General features: G+C 32.7%; 1 protein-coding gene across 1 annotated transcript; it reads right to left on the bottom strand.

Annotated features, from left to right (window-relative positions):
• Positions 1 to 1,180: 1,180 nt before the first annotated feature.
• LOC130800100 (DEAD-box ATP-dependent RNA helicase 8-like) lies at positions 1,181 to 18,062 on the bottom strand. Its single transcript, XM_057663454.1, has 10 exons — positions 17,518 to 18,062; positions 7,500 to 7,560; positions 6,250 to 6,484; positions 5,883 to 6,121; positions 4,467 to 4,718; positions 4,213 to 4,393; positions 2,831 to 2,919; positions 2,669 to 2,742; positions 2,497 to 2,596; positions 1,181 to 1,654 (listed from the first exon to the last, which is right to left on the bottom strand). Exons 1-9 carry the CDS (start codon positions 17,844 to 17,846, stop codon positions 2,518 to 2,520), a joined length of 1,539 nt encoding a protein of 512 aa, XP_057519437.1. The 5' UTR covers positions 17,847 to 18,062; the 3' UTR covers positions 1,181 to 1,654; positions 2,497 to 2,517.
• Positions 18,063 to 19,798: the final 1,736 nt, after the last annotated feature.

Raw genomic sequence — 19,798 nt, 5'->3', positions numbered from 1 at the left:
CTAAAAATTATAGCAGGTATTTTGTACAATGTGTGCGCATAGTAGATGTATTTTTTAAAATAATTTGGGCAAAACTTTTGAAAGTCCTCTCTCAAAAAAACGATCTCTCAAAAGACCTACTGTATAAACTTTTTCATATTTGTGTTGTATGGAATACTCTATTGGTCCTTTAAATTTGTCTCAATTATTCTTGGGTACAAAAACTAAAGCCCCCTTGTATAGAATGAAGATCAATGGCTAATCTAGAATTTTAATTATGAAGGGACCATTATAATCACCCTACATGTACGAATAGACTTGTATGGTTATTTGTGACTTTTACTTTGCATCACTAATTCACTATATACAGTTAGTAGTATTTTAATAGGACCTCTTATTGTATTTTCTTAAAATTATTTTTTTTCCATTATAAATTTTCATTTTTTTATTTTAAATGAGGTCATAACACACTAGAGTCCCTTCATAGATTCATTACTAAAAAAATTAGCAAGTCATCTGAAAACCCAAGCCATTCAACCATTTAATGCATTAAGTGAAGAGAAACATAACAAACCTCGAATGGTCATCTAAAAAACCTAGTCATTACAATTGAAATTATAAAAACTAACAGGATTCAATGGACCGAACAAGTTATGAAAATGGAAACCACAAACCAAATTGAGGAATTAATTAATCATTGTCATATAATTTACTAATTTTCTTGCGAATTGCAAATAAGAAAAAGGAATTATGGCCAGTTTTGGAGTATTATTAAATCACTTTGAGCGAATTGCGAATTTATTAAGCGAATTAACTGGCAAATACTTTAAACAGCTTATGCAAATAAAATTTCACAGCATCAAGGGGTGACATCTACACCACCTATCCTCAACCAAAAACCGCTCACGAAATTTATGCTCCTATCCAAGCTTCATAGACTAATGGTGTCTTAGCAGTTTAAAAGCATATCAATGATGGTGGAGAAACATAACAAACCTCAAATGGTCAACGATAAGCATGGCACTATCCAAGATGCACTATTTGATGATATTCGAGGACATATGATAAGACAAGCAAGCCTTGAAGAATCAACGAGGAAGTTCGATCACAGCATTAATTTGCTCAGGGAGCTCTTCCTATGATTGAAGCAATCCATTTGCGGTATTTTATCCACAGAGGAACTTCCTAACCATGACCATTATAACAAAATGCTGCAGTTTTGCTGAAATAAATATGTATCACATAACACTGTATCCGTCTTCAGTTGATATGCAAAACAGATACAATCTTAAACAATTAACGATACACAACGAAACAATAGCTCCAAGGGGCCTCTACATGCAACGAGATTAAATACTAGCCTACGCCTACATTTTTATTGTTTTTGGGTTTTTCTATCTTTTTTTTCATTTTTTAATTTTTCAATTTTTTTTCCCTTTTTTTTTGGGGGGTGGGGGGGGGGGGGGGGGATTGCAGTATACATAAGTAAAACGGAAAACACCAAAGTTACATAAACCTTTTTCACTGCTTGGAAATCTGATCTTCATAAATAGTATTCAAGCATTTTTGAACTTCATTAGTTTCAACAAAGTCCAATGGACAGCTCTCAATCAGCAGATATCTGCGGCTGACCCTAGTATAAAGATTGCTATCTTCTCCATCCATCCATTGATCTCTGAACCAAAAACAAGCTCTACTTTAAGTGCACCCCATTCCAACAAAAATTAGGAGGCACGAATTCGGAATCAACATAAAAGCACAATAAAAGCGCCTTAAATGGAAAGGGGGAGGGGGTCCGGAGTTGGACAAGGGGCGAGAAAACAAAAGCTTCACCACAAAATATAATTTAACTACAGCAAACTCGATGCTTACGGAATATAGAAACCAGATATTTGCAGGAACCATGTGCAATGTAGGTAATAAATCACTTTAATGACCAACATAAGCTCAACCAACCCAAGCAATTGACAAGAGTAATTTATTACAATTGTTATGTTCTCTTTTTCTAGATGTTGAGTCCTAACACAAACACAGGGCAAACACAGTAAGACATGACGGTGAAAACAACCCAATGAACACATTAGGAATAGGGGCATTACTTGTATTGGGAGTAAATGTTTAAGGGGGAGAAAAAAGTCAAACTATGTAAATTAAAGCGAGTATTGGTGCATTTGAAAGGGAAGAGGAAGGAGAGAAAATATAAAATGGTACGAAAAAGATGAAGGAAAAGGAGCTTATTATAAAGGGGAAATATCTCCCCTCCATCCTACTAGAATAAATATATTTGCCCCTAAAATGAAGGGACAAATTTTTCCATTCCTCCATCTCCATTGTTTTGCAATCATTTCCTCCCCTTAACAGTTGTATTATCTTTTTTTCTATTCTGTAACAGTCTTGTTTTCTTGATATGACTTTTATTTCTCCCATAAATATTTACGCTTTCAATTCAAGCATAGCCTAGGAAGTCAACATTTGAGGAAATAAAGAAATTGCCAATATTTGTTTTCACTCACTCACCATATGACAATGTCTGCATTGTCACCTACAGTAGATACCCTGATCTATATGCGGAGGAATTTGCTTGATTTCAGTCCCAAGCTCCTGTTCTATTTTGTATCTGAAAAAAAACAAGACTTGCTTAGTATCCCAATTGAAGTTGTTCCCAAGAAAGCCAGTTATCAACACTTACAAATTAAAGCGATCCTCATATGTAATTAGATTAACAGCCAATCCAAGGTGTCCATATCTTCCAGAACGACCAACCTGGACGGCACATAGATTAATAATTTATAAAGTACTTATCAGAAAAGGCAAACATCTGACCAAAATAGAAAGAAAGAACATAACGTACTCTGTGCAGATAGGTTTCAGAGTTCTTTGGGAAATCAAAATTGATTACAACATTTACGGCTTGAATGTCTATACCTCTGGTAAACAGATCTGAGAAACCAAGAACACTAACTGTAAGAATATAAGTTGATGCCACAAAGTACAAAATTAAGGAGCTACTCAAAACCTTGCAGCACAAAGCAGCAGTTAAACATGCACTTTCAGAAATGTCCAAATAAGCAGTTAGAGGTTCACAAACTACAAATGGCTTTCATCGAATATATTTGGTAGGAATTACAAATCAAAACTGAAGTTTCATAAGATTTGTATCAGTAGATTTCTTGCACATTGGTATCCAACTTTCACTTAGATTAGTAGATTTCTTGTCCATCCATCCATCAAAGGCCACACTCATCAAGTACACAAGTCACAACAATGCTAAAGCCTAGATCCCATAAAATTGGATTGGCTACATGAACAAATAATTCAGTGCCAGTGATAGTCCATGTAAAATCTCCTCCTTCTTGCACATATATCTCTTTTAATATGGACTTCTAGGCTTAAATATCTTATATCCTTTATCACGCCAGTCAACTAAGTCATCTTTAGCCTCCCTCTTCCTCCTTTTCAACCTTTCTTAATTTGTTCTTGATAGGTTTCTGTTGAATATAATGATACTCAACATATGCACCATCCTAGTACTCAGTGAGATCAGCATATGAGGGACACCAAACTACAGCAACAGCAATATTATACCAGGGTCAGCAGCTGATGCAAGGAGAAGCAGAAGATCATGATCACCAATATGCCTATCAAGCCACTTGTGCAAGGGTTCCTAGTTCAGCATCTAATAAGGATATGTGTTACATAGCTGAGTTAGTTATTAAGGAATTACTAAGATAGGCATATTGTTAGTTAGTTAGAAGTTTGTTACAACAATAAGTTTGTTATAACTGATTTTTGTACTTCTGTCTTTTGCCTCCTTGTCTTATATAAGGGGCCTTGTACTCTTCTATTTGCATTTCAGTTTTGATGATCAATAAGAGAACTCTTCTTTTCCTTTAGCTACCATTTGTGACATGTTATCAGAGCCTATCAGGCCATGAATCGTTCGATCAATCAGAGGTTTGAAGGAACAAGTCGATTACAAAAATACCAATATCCTCATGGACAAATCACACAAGTCACTCATTAATTGTTATTATAACTTAGCAAAGGAACAAGTCGGCAAACATTCAACCCACTAACACAAGCGGAGAAAATATACAAGAAATTCCACGGGCATCTAACCAAGTACTACTGTTGAATTGAAATATTTCAGTGACCATAATAGGAAAAGTGCAGGCGTCAAAACCGAAAAATATTAGGCTTAATTGAGATGAGTCATCATCTAAATTGAATTACCTGTGCAAACAAGATTCCTGCAGGCACCATTACGGAAATCATGAAAAACCCTGTTTCGGTGGTCCTGGAGCATCTTAGCATGAATGTAAAAGCAAGAATAGCCAAGCTCTGTAATTTTCTTGGCCAACAATTCGACTCGATTCACAGAGTTGCAAAATATAATGGATTGATTTATTTGCAGCTGAAATTCAACCCATAACAAAGTTAGAAATCTTTCAGGCATAATGTGGACAAAACTTAAGTTGATGGCAGACCTTCGAGAAAAGTGTGTTTAGGCAGTGGACCTTCTGTCTTTCTTCAACAAAAGCATAATATTGTGTAATACCTTTGAGGGTAAGCTCATCCATAAGGTTGATGACGTAAGGATTTTGCAAATATTTTTCTTTGAAATCCTTGACAGTTACAGGAAAAGTAGCTGAGAACATCAAAATCTGCCTATTTTTAGGCAGAAAACGAATCAAGTGCTCCACCGAAGGTTGAAATTCAGGAGACAATAGTTTATCAGCCTAAAGAGAAAAGTAGCACATCAGATACATCAATACCAATAGAGCTCCCATCATTCAGTACTTGAATTAAAGAGCTTCAAGAAACCTTTCTCAAAAGCATCTGGAGCCATAAAGCCCAGAAATTGTAGCCAATATGGAAATGACATTAATGCAATTTTACAAAATCAGTTAGATGCATATTATAATATTTTTAAAATGTAGAGTTATATATGGCCATGGATTATCCATTTTCAATGGAGCCAAAAATCATAGTTCTTTGGTTTATGTTATGTGCAATTTTTATTTATGTAAAATGGCAAGGGTCACTTGGATAAAACGTTCTTTCTATTACAAAGGTAAAGTTGCATATATCCGAATTCCGAACCCCCAAAATCCTGACTAGTTGGGAGCTGCTCAATGGCATTTATGTAATGGAAAGTTGTGTTATATACTGATTTTTTTTATAGAATTTGTCGGGAAATAATTTCAGGAAAGTAAATGCATTGCAATAAAAGCATAACTTCCAAAATATCGTCACCCAAAAGTCATTTCCTAACTGACCAGTTACACAATTATTAGAAAGGCTAAAGGAGTAGAGCACAAAAGTGGATGGATGGAGCCATATACGGGCCCAGTTGTAGAAGACAAAGTAGAAAAGATATATTGGGTTTTTTAAAGTGATAAAATTTCCAAAAAGAAAGATGAGGCAAAGAATGTTTTCCTGGAAGAGCAACACAATAGGCGCTTACATTCTAGTTACAGAAAAAGGAAACTAAATAAACAATTAATCTGAAAGAAGAACTAAGAGTGAATTTTCTATTGATAGAAGAATCAGAATAAAGGACAAAAATAAGCGAGAAACCAAGGCTTTTACGTACTGGATGCATTTTAGGAGTTTTGCCATCTGTCATGTTTTGGAAACACTATGTCATAGATATTTCTATGAATCATTGATCATAAAATTCATCAGCCCTAGAATGATCCCCGATTCAAGACAAAATTCTCATCGAAAGTAAATAACGGTCAGCGCAAACCAGGATCCAATATGAAAACAAGTTCAATGACAAAGTGATTGGACAAATGTGCATTCATGAAGGGCTTGAGGTAACAAGGAACTTGGAGGGGCTTCAAAATGCAAAAAACTAGAGGGAATCACAACCAAAATTCAGATCAGGTTACAATTACCTCATCCATTATAAGCATGGAACAGTCTTTCAAAACACAGATACCCTTCTTTGCCAAATCTAGTATTCTTCCAGGTGTTCCAACAAGCAAATGCACTGGTTGATGCAAACGCATAATATCATCCTTCAAACTAGTCCCTCCTGTTGTAACCATAACCTGAATCTTCAGATGCTTTCCAAGCTCTTTGCATACCTGTGATGTTTGAAGGGCTAACTCTCTGGTGGGAACAAGTATAACAGCTGCAGTGAGGCAAACCAGGACAACTATTGAGCCACTAGAAACCGATGACAAATAGATTTTGCAGCTGAGGCAGGTGCAATAAATATTCAGAATAATTAACATATCAAATCAGTTCATTAATCATCACCTTGAATCACATTGTTGTCTTGGTCAATTTTTTCCAGTGCAGGAATGCAAAATGCAGCTGTTTTACCAGTTCCATTTTTAGCTCTAGCAAGAATATCTCTTCCAGTTAAAGCAATTGGGATACTTTCTTCCTGAATTGGAGAAGGACGTTCAAACCCCTTCTCATAAATTCCCATAAGCAGTTCGCGTTTCAAGAAATAATCCTCAAATTCATTTCCCTTTGTAGCAGTAACATCCTGAAAAATGTGAAAAGTAAATAAGCAAAAAAATTCAGCCAAAAGCATGGAAAAGGAGAGTCTTAAATAATTAATCTCAATCAAAGTTCATAAAAAGAAATAACACTTAAATTAATATTTAGGAGTGATTGATAAATATGAATACATAGCATTAGATGAAAATACTCTTGCATTGAGTTTCTCCAAAAATTTGGGGCTAATTATAGCTAAAACCCAAGCAAAAGACAAAATACCTGATATTGGAAACAGATACATAAAGCATCTGGTTTACAATAAATTAATTCACTTAGTTCACTACAAAGAATCAAACTGGCATGAATTCTCATCATTAAGTATTTTGTCTTTCATATAGTCCATGCTGAGTTTTTTGCATGTTGTTTAGATAAGAAAAATTCTCCATCCAAAGGCCAAGCTAAAACAGGCAAACATAATGAAGTCAATCAATTAGCAACTGGGAACATCCAGCACACCCCTCTCAAGGAAACTGTAACACAAAAGCAAAAAGGCCCTAATGAGTACAATGTCTTTGCCTAGACTTCATTTAAGTTATCCATGAACTTCCTAAGAAAATTTACTACAGATATACTAAAACCTGCTATCCCAATTGCATTTAAGCTTAGCCATTCTTATTTCCTAATCATACCACAAATTAGTTGCAGGATTTCTAGGACACCGCTATTCTCCTCTAAGACAGTCGAAAAGAATTTTGCAACACCCTATATTGATCGGAAACAAAGTTCAGAAAGCAACAATGACAAAGCCTTACTCACAGCATATGGAGTCTGTTAGCTAAAAAACTAATGAATGTAAGAGATCGTTGGTAACTATCTTTTCTTATGAAAATTTACCAGGTTATGTTCCAATAAAATTCACTGATGCAATTTAGTTCTTAAGCTCCAAAAACAATCAATCAACTTTCACTACATGAACAACAGATATCCAGGTTAACTGATTCAATGATCATCATGCAACTGATGTCAAACAAGCATTGTATTACAAAATTACTATAGATTACCTCTGTCTTGTAACGAGTGTCAGGAGGTGGAAGCTTTAGGCTCGCCTTCCAATCCTGAGAGCTGAAACAAAGGTAACGATGAAATCACATGAGCTGCCTTCATAATTAGATTAAATTTTGTTTCTAAAAAAAACTACATAGTTTTGAATAGTTTTTGGCCCAATTTGATATCCATAAGCACATAAAAAGAATTCTCAATGTGGTGACCAACAGGAGTGATACTTTCTGCTTTAAATAAGTGACGCTTTCTTGACCATGATATATGTCAAATAGAGCGACAACATTATATTTCTCATTAAGTACATTATCAGGATTATAATCAGACTCGCCTATACCAAGTAAAGTCCCAACCCCCACCCCAATCCCACCTCCCACATACAAGAAAAATGCATTGTCTCTGGTGTGTGGAAGGAAGGTTTTGTAACCAACCATACTTTCCTTAAACTCTATAAAAATAATGTATCATGTACGTTGTATACAATATGAATCTATGAATATGCTTCATTGAACTTCTCTAAGCACATTTTCCATGAAACTCAAGGTCAAACTCAGTTTAGCCTCAATGAGTAGATATAATAGCACTATAGCATCTCACAGCGTGACAGCGAGGATAAAGTTAGAAGACAGGGCACCATACAAGGTTATAAGGATCACAGTCCTACTTTGGATCGGTAAGGGCGCATAGAACTCGTAAATTCATATTATAATTATAATTATAAAATATATATGTTGATAAAAATACAATTCATATATGTTAAATTAATATCATATAAGTGAAAAATAAATTTCTAATACTTGCACAAATGTTGAGCTATAAGATATTAATAGATACTACACACTTATAATCATTCAAACATTAGTATTTAAGTTATTTTAGTCTTTAAATTTATGAAAGGATGATAATAAATATGTTAAAAAGTGAAAAGAATTATTAATACTATATCCTTTTAAAATACTTGTCATTATATTTTGCTTGTATAAAAATATAAGTGCAAAAGAATAAAAGAAATTTTAAAAAATGAAAAAATAAGTTGCTTGTAGAACTGGTCGCACCGATTTTAAGTGATATGCTTGTCTCCAATTCTATGACCAATTTGGATTGTTTGGACATGAAAGGATCGTGGAATTGTACGATCCCACGATTCTAACAGTTATCGAGCCATAAGAGAAAAGAGACAACATTTTATTATCCTAACAATGACAATAAAAGCCTGTTTGGTTAGTGGTAATTGATGGGTGGTAATGGTAATGAAATTTTCATTACCAACTAAGTAATGTTTGGTATGCTTACACAGGAATAAGTTTAAGTAATGAAAAGTAGAAAAAATGCTTTATTACCTCCAAAAACTCTGGTATTAGGAGTCAATGGTAATGGTTTATTACTAGAGACAGAGCAAATATCTCAGGGGTCCGATTCAGTTTTATATTTACATTTAAAATAGGGTCGTATATTAACAATGAAAAGTCAAATTTTCAAACTTAAATAAATACTCAACACTAGATATATCATCAGATTATATTCAAAAAGTAAATTACTAAAATTGTAGCCCCTAATACCATTCTTGAGGAGTTGACAAGTGAACATAAAAAGTTTTAAAGTTAACCATCTTTGGGGAAGTATAAGATTGGAAACTTGATAGCTAATGCCAAGGTGCATAAACAAAACTAATTTGATCTTTACGAAAGCATCATGCAAAACAGGACTTTGAACAGAGATAAATCCCTATCACTATTAATTACTCTCTCCGTTCCTTAATGAAGTTCCCATAAGGAATGTTCAAGAGAATTAAGAAAAATAGAACCTTTTAAATAGTGGATATATCATTTTATTGAATGATAAATTTGATGGAGGAAAAGTGGGGACCATAAAATAATATCAAAAGTAAGTTAGTGTAAAAAATATGAGGACCAAAACAAATAAAAAAAATATTCTTTAGTTACTAGCAAACATGTGTGGACCATAAAGGAATATAAAAATGTTAAAGTGAAGTTAGTGGAAGATATGTGGAGACCATAAGCATTATTAAAATATTAATGAGGATGAACAAGGTTATTTTTGTCCAAAATTTATGATATAAATAGAAAGATTTTTTATGGGAACAACAAACTGAACACTCAAAATGGTAAATGAAAACTTCTTTAAGGAACAAAGGTTAATAATGCAGAGTATTTTAATGGAGTATTTATTGTTCGATAAGTTTTGTTAGAATTTGAAAGGAAATTTTAACAATATGATGTCAGATACAAGTAAATAGTGTGAGAATAGAGGAGAAGAAACACTATGGAAAGAGATGCAGTGAAGAGATGAAAGAAAAGAGACAAAGAAAAAAATTCAGCGATATGCATGACAAATAGGAATGTGAAAAGTCATAGTGTTGTATACTTATTATTTCCAAAAATGCTAATAAGGGGATTTGAACCTCGAACCATTTGTTTGTAAGGTGAAATGTCAACTGGTTGCTATACCACCTTCTAATGTTATAGTGGTGAGTTAATTATATACGAGACACCTTAATTTGGAGGCACTGTGCGATTGAGCGCGTTAAAAGTGCTTAGAACTGCCCCTTTTTATTACTAATAGAATGGAGGCACATGCACGTGACTTCATTCAGAAAAATCTGCTCCTCATTTCTTCATTTCATTTCATTGTTTCTTTGTTCTTTTCTTCATTTTGTTTCTCTCTCTACTCCCTATTTTCCCTCTTTTGTCCTCACCTCTCTCATAAAACGTAATTTCTTCACCAAAATCATGGCAATAGCGGTAGATTCAAAGCAGATAGCCAAAATCTCCATCTAAGGTACGTTGTTCATTCTCTCTTTCAATTTTGTTGAATTAATTAAAGTTGATTAACTGATTAGAATAATCTTAAATTTGCTCATTTATGCAATTTAGGTTCTTCCTTTTCTATTTGTGCATTACATATATGAAAGTTCATTATTCTCTTTCATATTGCTCTATTTATTTCAGATTTATGCAATAGTTCTGAGTTAGTAGATGCATTAATTTATTGAAATTTTACTGCATGTTTTCAAACACGTGCGACATGAATTTGAAGCGCCAACGTATTTGATGCATCACGTATTGTGTATAAGTATTACTCTTTACTCTAATTCTCAAACTTAAATGTTTAAATTGTAATTTCAATGGATGTTATCATGTTATACTGGATGTTCTTCAACGTATTACGTGATGTTGTATAGGTTTTTCTTCAATTTTTACACTTGAAAAGATCGCTTATGGAGAATTGATTCTCAAACCATATAGAAATGCCACTATGAGAGGTCATAACAAGAGTATTGTGTATTAACTCTTTAATTTTAGCCTTGCAATAGCTGACCCAAACTGCTAACTCGACCTAAACCTAACACTGAATAACTGGGTTTGGGTTGTTGAGACTTTTGACCCTATAGATTAAATAGGTCGACCCAATCTGATATGTTTATTAAATGGATTAGGTTCAAGTCAAGATTTTAAATTTAAACAAAGTTGTATAACTCATTTAATTAAACGAGTTAATTTTGAGTTAAATCTATAAGTATTACCTAAACTAAATTCATTTAATATTTTCTTATTTTCCATAGTAAAAACAAAATAAACAATTATAAACAAAAAGTTCAAAATGAAGGCCTTAAAAATTAGATATAAATATGTAATTAATGTGAAAAACCTTAAAATTAAAACAAAAATCTTTAAACGGGTTAAGTGGATCAAAATCAGGTCGACCTAAGTTAGGTCAGATCAAGGTTGTGATTTTCGACCTAATTAACTACACGGTTTAGGTTTGGTTCAAAGGGTTTTCGACCTCTTTATATATGACCAGAACCCGAATTCAACCTAACCTGATCTGGGCTACTTTATTTTGTTTCTTGCAGAATTGGTGATTAACCACAATATTTACATTTTGCTAGCTTTACAAACTATTTTCCTAGTGATACACAGAAGACCGAGAAACATGTCATTTTTACTTTTTTCGATGAAAGGACTATTTATAGAAACACCTTAGCTACAGGATTGTACAACTCATTCTTGGCGAGGAGGCATTAAGAACAGTTATAAAAACTTGACTTTGTTCTTATAGTAAATTCTTTCTCTAAAATACTTGATAGGCCAAAAGCATCGTATAGCTTCGAACAACATTATCGGCTTGTTCTTAAAGAAATTTTCTTCTTTGCAATGCTAGGCTATTTTTGACTTTTGATTTCAATATCCTTTGTTTCCCTAATTGTGTGAAGAAATGCTTTGTAATATATTAGATTTTGTTTATTTTTGTGATTATTTGCAAAGTAAAGTTGAAGCAAGTGTTATTCTTGATGTAAGTGAATGAGCACTCAAGTAACCAATAGTATAGAACACAAAGATCATATGAATTTTCCTAGGATGCATGTTGTTCCATGAATTGATATTTTGTTTGATTGAAGATTGACCCAATCATTTGTCACAATTTCAAATGGAAGATATCATCACTTTCTTCTTTGTAAATATTTTTGACTTAATTCATCGACTGTAGAAGTGCTTTTGTATATGTTAGGATTACGCATTGAAAGTGAGACAAAAATGGGTGATGATGTTCGAGGTAGAGGAAGAAATAAAAGAATGTGGATTTCACTTGAGGAGAATGCTCTTGTGGACATTCGAATTGAGATGCAGCACTCAAACTGGAAGTGCGACACGGGTCACATTGTGAAGAAAATGATTTGAGAAATTCCCTTACAAGGGTAAGCCACATGTTGAATCAAAAACTACGATTTTCAAAAGACAGATGGGATATATTCTTAAAATTCAAAAGCAAGTCAATGGTATTGAAGGGATGAAGTCTTCATGAATTCGTGGGATGGCAACTGTAAGAACTACTTCATTAGAATTCTAAGGAAACAATTGTGCCATAAAATCAGCCTCTTCATCCACATACAGAACATAATATTTGGAGCAACAAAGATTTGGTGCATTGTTAGTAAATATAATTTTTTCTAATTTTCCATATCATTCTATCAAGTGCATGGCATGGATACATTACTAGGCAACTCTTCTTTTATCATTATTAGAATCTTTTTGTTTCCTTCATCTTTCAAAGACATTGTAGGATAGCCTTCAAAACCACAAACAAAAAAAAGAGATTAGATCAGTATTGTCTCTGTTCCAAAGAGATTCTCACACTTTCCTTATCAGTTGGTCCCTTTTACTTAATTAGAATTTCCTTTCATCGAAATGCTTTCACCACTTTCTTATATTCTCATCAACACATTTGAACTCTCATTTAATATCATCCACACAGTTCAGATTGTTTACAATGTTAGTATGTTAGCAAAGTGTTGCGTTATAATTTTATTTATAATGCTCAGCGGAAAGGTGGAGCTTCCACTTTGTATTGTAAGCCTTTTCCTCTTTATGAGAAGTTGTGTGAGATTTAATCCAAGGATCGTACAAACAGAAGCATGTGTAAGCGGATGGAGATAATGAGGTTGAGAAGAATGGGGATGTTGCTATAAGCTCTTCAAATGTGGCAAGTGGTCTTTCAAGTGATCGGGGAGATTGTAGAAGAAGGAAAATGGAGAACAAGGAGCTTAGAGAATTGGAAACACTGACATCATTGATCGATGTTAATAAGGAGTCAACTTTAATCTTGATTAATATGAAAATATCATGTATGCAAGATGTTGAGATTGGTGAAAAGAGAATCAATCTTTTCGGTGTTTTGAGTGAACTATAAGAATTGACACCAATAGAAATCGTTGACGCAGAAGATGGATATCTTTTACAATGTACCAGATGAGTCTAAGATTAAGTTCATAAAAGCCTTACTGAAAAGAGCGGCAACAACACTAGTTTCTATATGTAATAACTAATACACTCATCACAATTTTTCTGTAGAGATTTTTGCTTAATTTCATTGAGTAGATAAAATAGCTATAATACTCAAAGCTACATGCATGGTTGTAATCTAGATCATTCTTCTCCATTTGTATTTTAATTTACCTATGATGAGTAATTGAAATCTATTTACAGTAATTGTTTAATTTTTCTAATTTAATTTTTGTTGCAATTATTATTTTTTTGGTATAATAGCAATTATTTGTTTAATATGGTTCAAACAAACTCATTCATAAATTAGTAATTCAAAATTTTAGTAGTGTTAGGAATTGATGGAGTAATCTTTTTTGACATTACTATCAACCAAAAGCAACAAGGAATGTGTCATTCCATTACCACACCTTAGTGATGCATACCAAATGAAGAATTTCTATGACCAAATCTCATTTCCATTCATTCATTACCATCTTCGTTACTAAATTTCATTCTTATTACTTTTTTACCAACTACCAAATTGTCGTAAGAGAATCCCTTCTAGGCTCCCACCTAGGTAGAGCCTTGGGGTTTGATGTACACAACCTTATTCTTGTAATAACAAAAAGATTGTTTGTGATTGAAACTTGATACTCTACGACTTCACATAGACAAGAAGCGCACACGATTCAATGAGTCAGTTTTACTTTAGTTCATTATAATATGAGATTAAAGAGCTAAATACTTGGCCTCATCGAGAATGATTAACCATACGAGAAGAGAGAAGTTCATAGTTTGGTTACCTCAAATAGAAACAAAAAACAAGTATTTAACCTTATCAAAAGACATTTGAAATAAGAGGTAGATTAGAGTCTAAGTTCAATACTCAAACTCTAATATCACCAAGATCGAAAGGTATGTAGTACCTTGATGAACGAATCATAATTTCAATAAAAATGACAATGTTTATAGGAAATAAAACAATCCAAAAAGAACACAAGTATTTACGAGGTACGCCCAATGTAAGCTACGTCCTCGGAGGTGTGTAGTATCTTTGTTTATACTATAACAATGGAGTTTCAACAACTCTTACAATGAAAGATTACAATTGAGAGTAAAAGATTACAGGCTATATGTTTAGGCTATGGGGTTTGTGTTTGATGTGTTTGATGATTACAAATGAGCATATAAGCTCCCATAGGAATAATTGCATTGATGAGTATACACAATTAAGGCCTTGAGTTAATAACATAATAATCACCATTAAGCCATATGTTTAAGACATACTTTAATGCCTTCATAACTTCATGCATTGAATCCCATTCTTAAACACCACTTTAACACCCATCATAATTAACATCTTAATGCACTCTATTAAGACACACTTAAATACCACTTTAACTCACATTTAACTCACACATAGGATTTCACATCTCTATGCACACATCAATGCATAGACTTTATTTGTGCATTCAAGTCACAATTACTTCAAAAATGTTAATTATAAGATAAAAGCATACACGTTTGAGGATGGGGAATTATTGAGAGGAATAATGGCTTTAGGTGATCTGACCATTTTTCTTATGTTAACTTCAAGCTACAAGGCCAACTTGACCAAGACATAATAGATGTCTTTCACACGTCTTATTCCCAATATGCCGCCTTACAAACAATATCACCTACGTTTCTTCCATGAAGACATGAAATACTTTCTCCATCCCTAAAGAAACTCCTGGTTTTCAACATCTATCCTAAATATTAAGCTCTCTAATTATTCCAAGAAAATTTAAGCATATGAAAAATGTTCCCAACCTGAATCCTCAACATTAAGCAAGAAACAAACGTTTCATTATACCCAGACATGTTGTGCGGGTAGAAAGTACGCAATTTACTCTTGTAATATTACTTGGCAAGAAATGCGTTAAAACTCTTGGTGACAAAACCAGTCAAACCAACCAAAACACTACATGATAATAGACAATATCTTCATATTAGACCTCAAGCAGATTAAAACAAAAGATATTTATGATAATCTTCGACTGTACCTAAATTTTTTTCTTGGTCACGAACAAAATATGTTTATGCTTATTCAAATGTCGTAAAATAAAAATCTTCCAATTACTTACGCGATTAATTTAATAACATGAATTCCAAACAGAGTACTAAGGAGAAAAGGATGACAAAACAATTACATAGCTTCAAAAACATTAGTTTCAAAAATTGTAAAACCACTAAAAGATCAGATACATGTTGAATACAAGCAACATATGTGCATTCACCAACTGAAAGGATTTGGAAAATTAACAAGCATTTATAATTTGTTATCAATGTCATTCTAATGAACCACTGACAGAAAAAATATTAGGCAAGCACATAAGCAACTTAATCAATTTCATCAAGAAGTCATTCTCATCTTAAGAATAATATCCTATAGAGTCTGCATCATGAGACTATGCTTTAATAGCTTAACCATGAAAATAATATAGAACTCTCCCATAGAACGAGAAATCTAAACCAAATTAATTTAGATTGGACCTTATGATCAAAGGAACCACAATCATTATAACACGCCTCACAATAATCTCATTACATTACATACTCTCATTTTGCAAATTCTCATAAGTGAGGTCTTAATAATTGAAACCCTTATATAGGACTCACTTAAACACGCACTCATTCTTAACACATAAGCATTCACACACTTGGCTCATACACTCACACACTTCGCTCATTTAGCACCCACAATACCTCACTTAGACATGAGCAGACTTGAAATCATTCTCGTGCTCACTCTCCATGCTCACTTGGCTACACTAGCACACTTGAACTCTTCATCAAAAAAATTATGTTAATCACCACTGTATAAGGGTGCATGTCGACAAGATGTTTCTCGCTGGAAAATGAATAGTCAGTGCACATACTAGTTGATGTTTTACATGAATTTGTCGACTATTAATTAAAAAGCCAAAAAACATCACAAATACCCTCAAAAGCTAGATATTTTCACTAGCATTTATCATAAGACGTTGGATGTCATTTTATCCACGTATTTACAATATTCCAACAACTGGTTCCTTCAAGCCTTCTCTAAAACTTTCTTATCCTCTTTTTTTAATTTAGTCATTTTCAAAAAAATAATTAAAAACTAGTACTTGGAATTTCTGGTGATTATCCAAATGAAAAAAAGCAACTTATTCAATACAAGGAAATTACAACCAACACGTAACTTGGCCATTTATTAAGAGGGGATAAAAACTTTGTTGAATGAAGGACAACACTCAAAAGAAGTAACAAACCTACCCCTAGTTAGGAACAAATCCTCAAGCACCATAAAATCCTACCCTCTACGATCATCATATATGGGTGTCATACAGAGAACTCAATCAAAACAATGGTTGTTAACAAAGGAGGTGAGCTGCTGAAAAAGGCAAGCATCTAATAACTTCCCTCATTTATATTATATACACTCAAATCCAAATCAAATGGACTAAAACGCTAATCAAAAACTTCCTCATTGTTCTAATAACCCCTAAATAATGTCAAACATGAAAATTCCACACAAAAAGGTCCAATCTTGATAAACTTTCCCTAAATAACAGGGTTCAAACACTCTCCAAGAGACAAAGCCTTCCATACAACAACAAAACCAAAACCTTTTGGGTTCGCCTACATGAACCAAAACAAATCAACTTTTAAGATTGTCCGCAACTATCCTTTTCGACATATATAATTCTGTAGGCCTAGTTCCCCTATATCCTTCTTCATCAGCCATTGATCCCTTTTAGCCACTTTAAAAGTCTCTGCCCTTCTATCGCCCAATAACTTTACTAACAAGATCGTTACAAAGTCCTCTATGTTTGACAAAGACATATATAACATGTAAATAAGAACTGTGATCATGCACTGATACACGCACCAGCAGAATAATCTAGGCTTGGGCGTGCTTCCTGGTAAATTTACAAAAATAATAAAAATAAAAATAAGAACTGTATTGATGTTAAATTACGTATTATGTAACATATAAAACACAAGAATGAGTTGGCTCAGCCCACATGCAAATTTAAGTGTTCGACCAATTGTGGATTCGCCAAACAAAAACATCATCTCTCTTTTTCTACAACTAAAAACATCACACAACAGCAAGGACAACAACAAAACCTTAATAAGAAAGCTAAAAACATTACAAAACAAACAACAAGCCCTAAAATTGGGACAGAGAGCGCGAGATAAAGAATACCTAGAATCAAAATGAGATTGAGGAGATTGAATAACTTCAGTAGATGTAGACTGAGTAGTAGCAACAGAAGAATTACTATCAGTAAAATTAGCAGGACGTCTCATCATCCATTGCTGCTGCTGCTGTGGTTGTTGATGTTGATTTTGGTATTGATTTTGCTGCGTAGAATTTTTCTGAACATAGTGAGGTTGATTATGGTTTTGCTGCTGATGATGATACGGAGGCCGACTTTGAAAATTAGGGTTTTGATGCGCATAATTTCCACCAACACCGCTGCCGCGGCCATTTCCGATCCCTGGTGGATACCGAGGTCGAGAGTTGTAATTCATCGGAATCTTCCAAGAGAGACGGCCGGAAGGAAAAAGGAAGAAAGAGGTCAAAGGCAAAGCAAGTACTGAATTAACAATGGCTAGATGATTTGGATCTCGGAAGAAAAGCAATAATTTTTTTATTTGATATGAGTAGGACTGTAGTCTGTACTCTGTAGGAGTTATGAGTGTTTAAAATGAAACATAATTGGGAGTTTCCGAGTTGAGAGTGCGTGTAAAGTGGGTAATGCCATTCAGTCTAAACATGTGAGAACTTTAGATGAATTACGTTAAGAGTGATAAATTATAAAAATTTGATATCAATAATCTTTGCAATGACACGAATTAAATAAGATTTTACTTGACTATGTTTTAACCTAAAGATAAAAACTAATCACTAATTAAGAGTGATAAATGAATAGTGTTATTTTGTTTAATGTTGTAGCTAATTTGGAACGGAGGAAGTATTTGAGAGCATAAAAATGATTTGGGGCAAATTATAAAGACAACAACCAACACTTAATAAGAGTAAAAACTTCAAAATAGTAATTAAAAGAAAATTGACAAGAATTTAACGAAAAATGCTACGGCAGTAAGATAATGCATAAACTAAATGCTATCATGTGGAAATATCTTACAAAAGTGCTATCACTGACATTTCATGAAAGTTAATTCGATGTCAGCATGTGGAATTTCCATATTTTATACTACATTCAATTATATTTATTTTTTGTTTTTGGTTAAATTAAAGAGTTTTCATTATTATAATTTAATTTTTAAAATATTTTTCAGTGAGAATTCTAGTGACTTTGCTGCAACTTTTGATGATAGTTTGGATTCAGTGAATAAAAATGAGACTGCAACTTTTGATGATGAACAACTTGTAGAAACAACTCTAAAACTCGAAGTCAAGAAGAAGAAGAAGCAATTCAAGAAGAATAATTATTTGTAGTCTTTTCGTTCTGTTCTTTTTATTTGGAATATTCTACTTTAAGAAAAAAGAAATTTAATTAAGGTTTTTGAGAGACATATCAAAAATAGCATATATCCATATAAGATCTTATTAGATTTGTCTTAATATATATTTTCTTATCATATTTTTTTACAATTTTTATGATGCATATTTAGAGATATTGTGACTCGAAAATTGCTTTGAAAATTTTACAAAAAGTAAATGAAAAGAGAAAAAAAAAAAAAAAAGTAGTATTTTAGGATCAAATGCAACCTAGCTCTTTGATTACCATAGGAATTTCACATTACCATGTTGGTTCTTTTTGGATCACTTTTCATGTAGAATTATCGTTAAATCTTTAATAAGATATTAATTGTGTTCTTAGGGAAGGAGATGTTTTTTTTTCTAACTAAAGAGTGCCCGTGAGATGCATGGCTTTATTAATTTTTTTTACTATATTTGTATAAATTAAGAAATTAAATTGTTAAAAATAATTTGTACATCATAGTTATATTTTGTTTCACTCTGAACAGTTGTGTACATTACGTACACTACATCATATTTTGCATTGTGCGCAATATAATTATATTTATAGTTTTTTTTTTGAATAAAAGAGCAAATGGATCGTACGCTGAGTACAATACGAAATTATGAGTTTTTTTTAATAAAACATAACATACTAATTTTTGCTAACAAAAATAACTATTACATTAATTTATAGAAGTATTAAATATTATTACTATTAATATAACACACTTTAAAATCAAATATAAATACATAGAAATATGTAAAACTATTTTATTAGTTTAAACGACAAAGATAATTTTTTCTCATAAAAAATATAAGTGACTTATATACAGATAGTCACAACCTAAATCATATTAAAAATAATCATTGCATTTAAGTAATCAAGAGTATAAATAACAAAAACAAATCCTAATAAAAGTATATTATGTTTTAACCATCTTAAAATATTCAATACACTAAATAATATTCATTTAATAAATAAAATTGAAAACAT

The sequence above is a fragment of the Amaranthus tricolor genome, chromosome 14 (assembly GCF_026212465.1).
Source record: "Amaranthus tricolor cultivar Red isolate AtriRed21 chromosome 14, ASM2621246v1, whole genome shotgun sequence".
NCBI classification, from domain to species: domain Eukaryota; kingdom Viridiplantae; phylum Streptophyta; class Magnoliopsida; order Caryophyllales; family Amaranthaceae; genus Amaranthus; species Amaranthus tricolor.
This window is presented reverse-complemented; position numbering and strand designations above follow the sequence as displayed.

Coding starts and splice junctions, on each gene's coding strand:
- LOC130800100 (XM_057663454.1), bottom strand. CDS start 17,846: ATGAATTACAACTCTCGACCTCGGTATCCACCAGGGATCGGAAATGGC. Junction 2,920..4,212: donor CAGGAATCTTGTTTGCACAG/GTAATTCAATTT, acceptor TTGGTTTCTCAG/ATCTGTTTACCAGAGGTATA. Junction 2,743..2,830: donor CTGAAACCTATCTGCACAGA/GTACGTTATGTT, acceptor TGTGCCGTCCAG/GTTGGTCGTTCTGGAAGATA.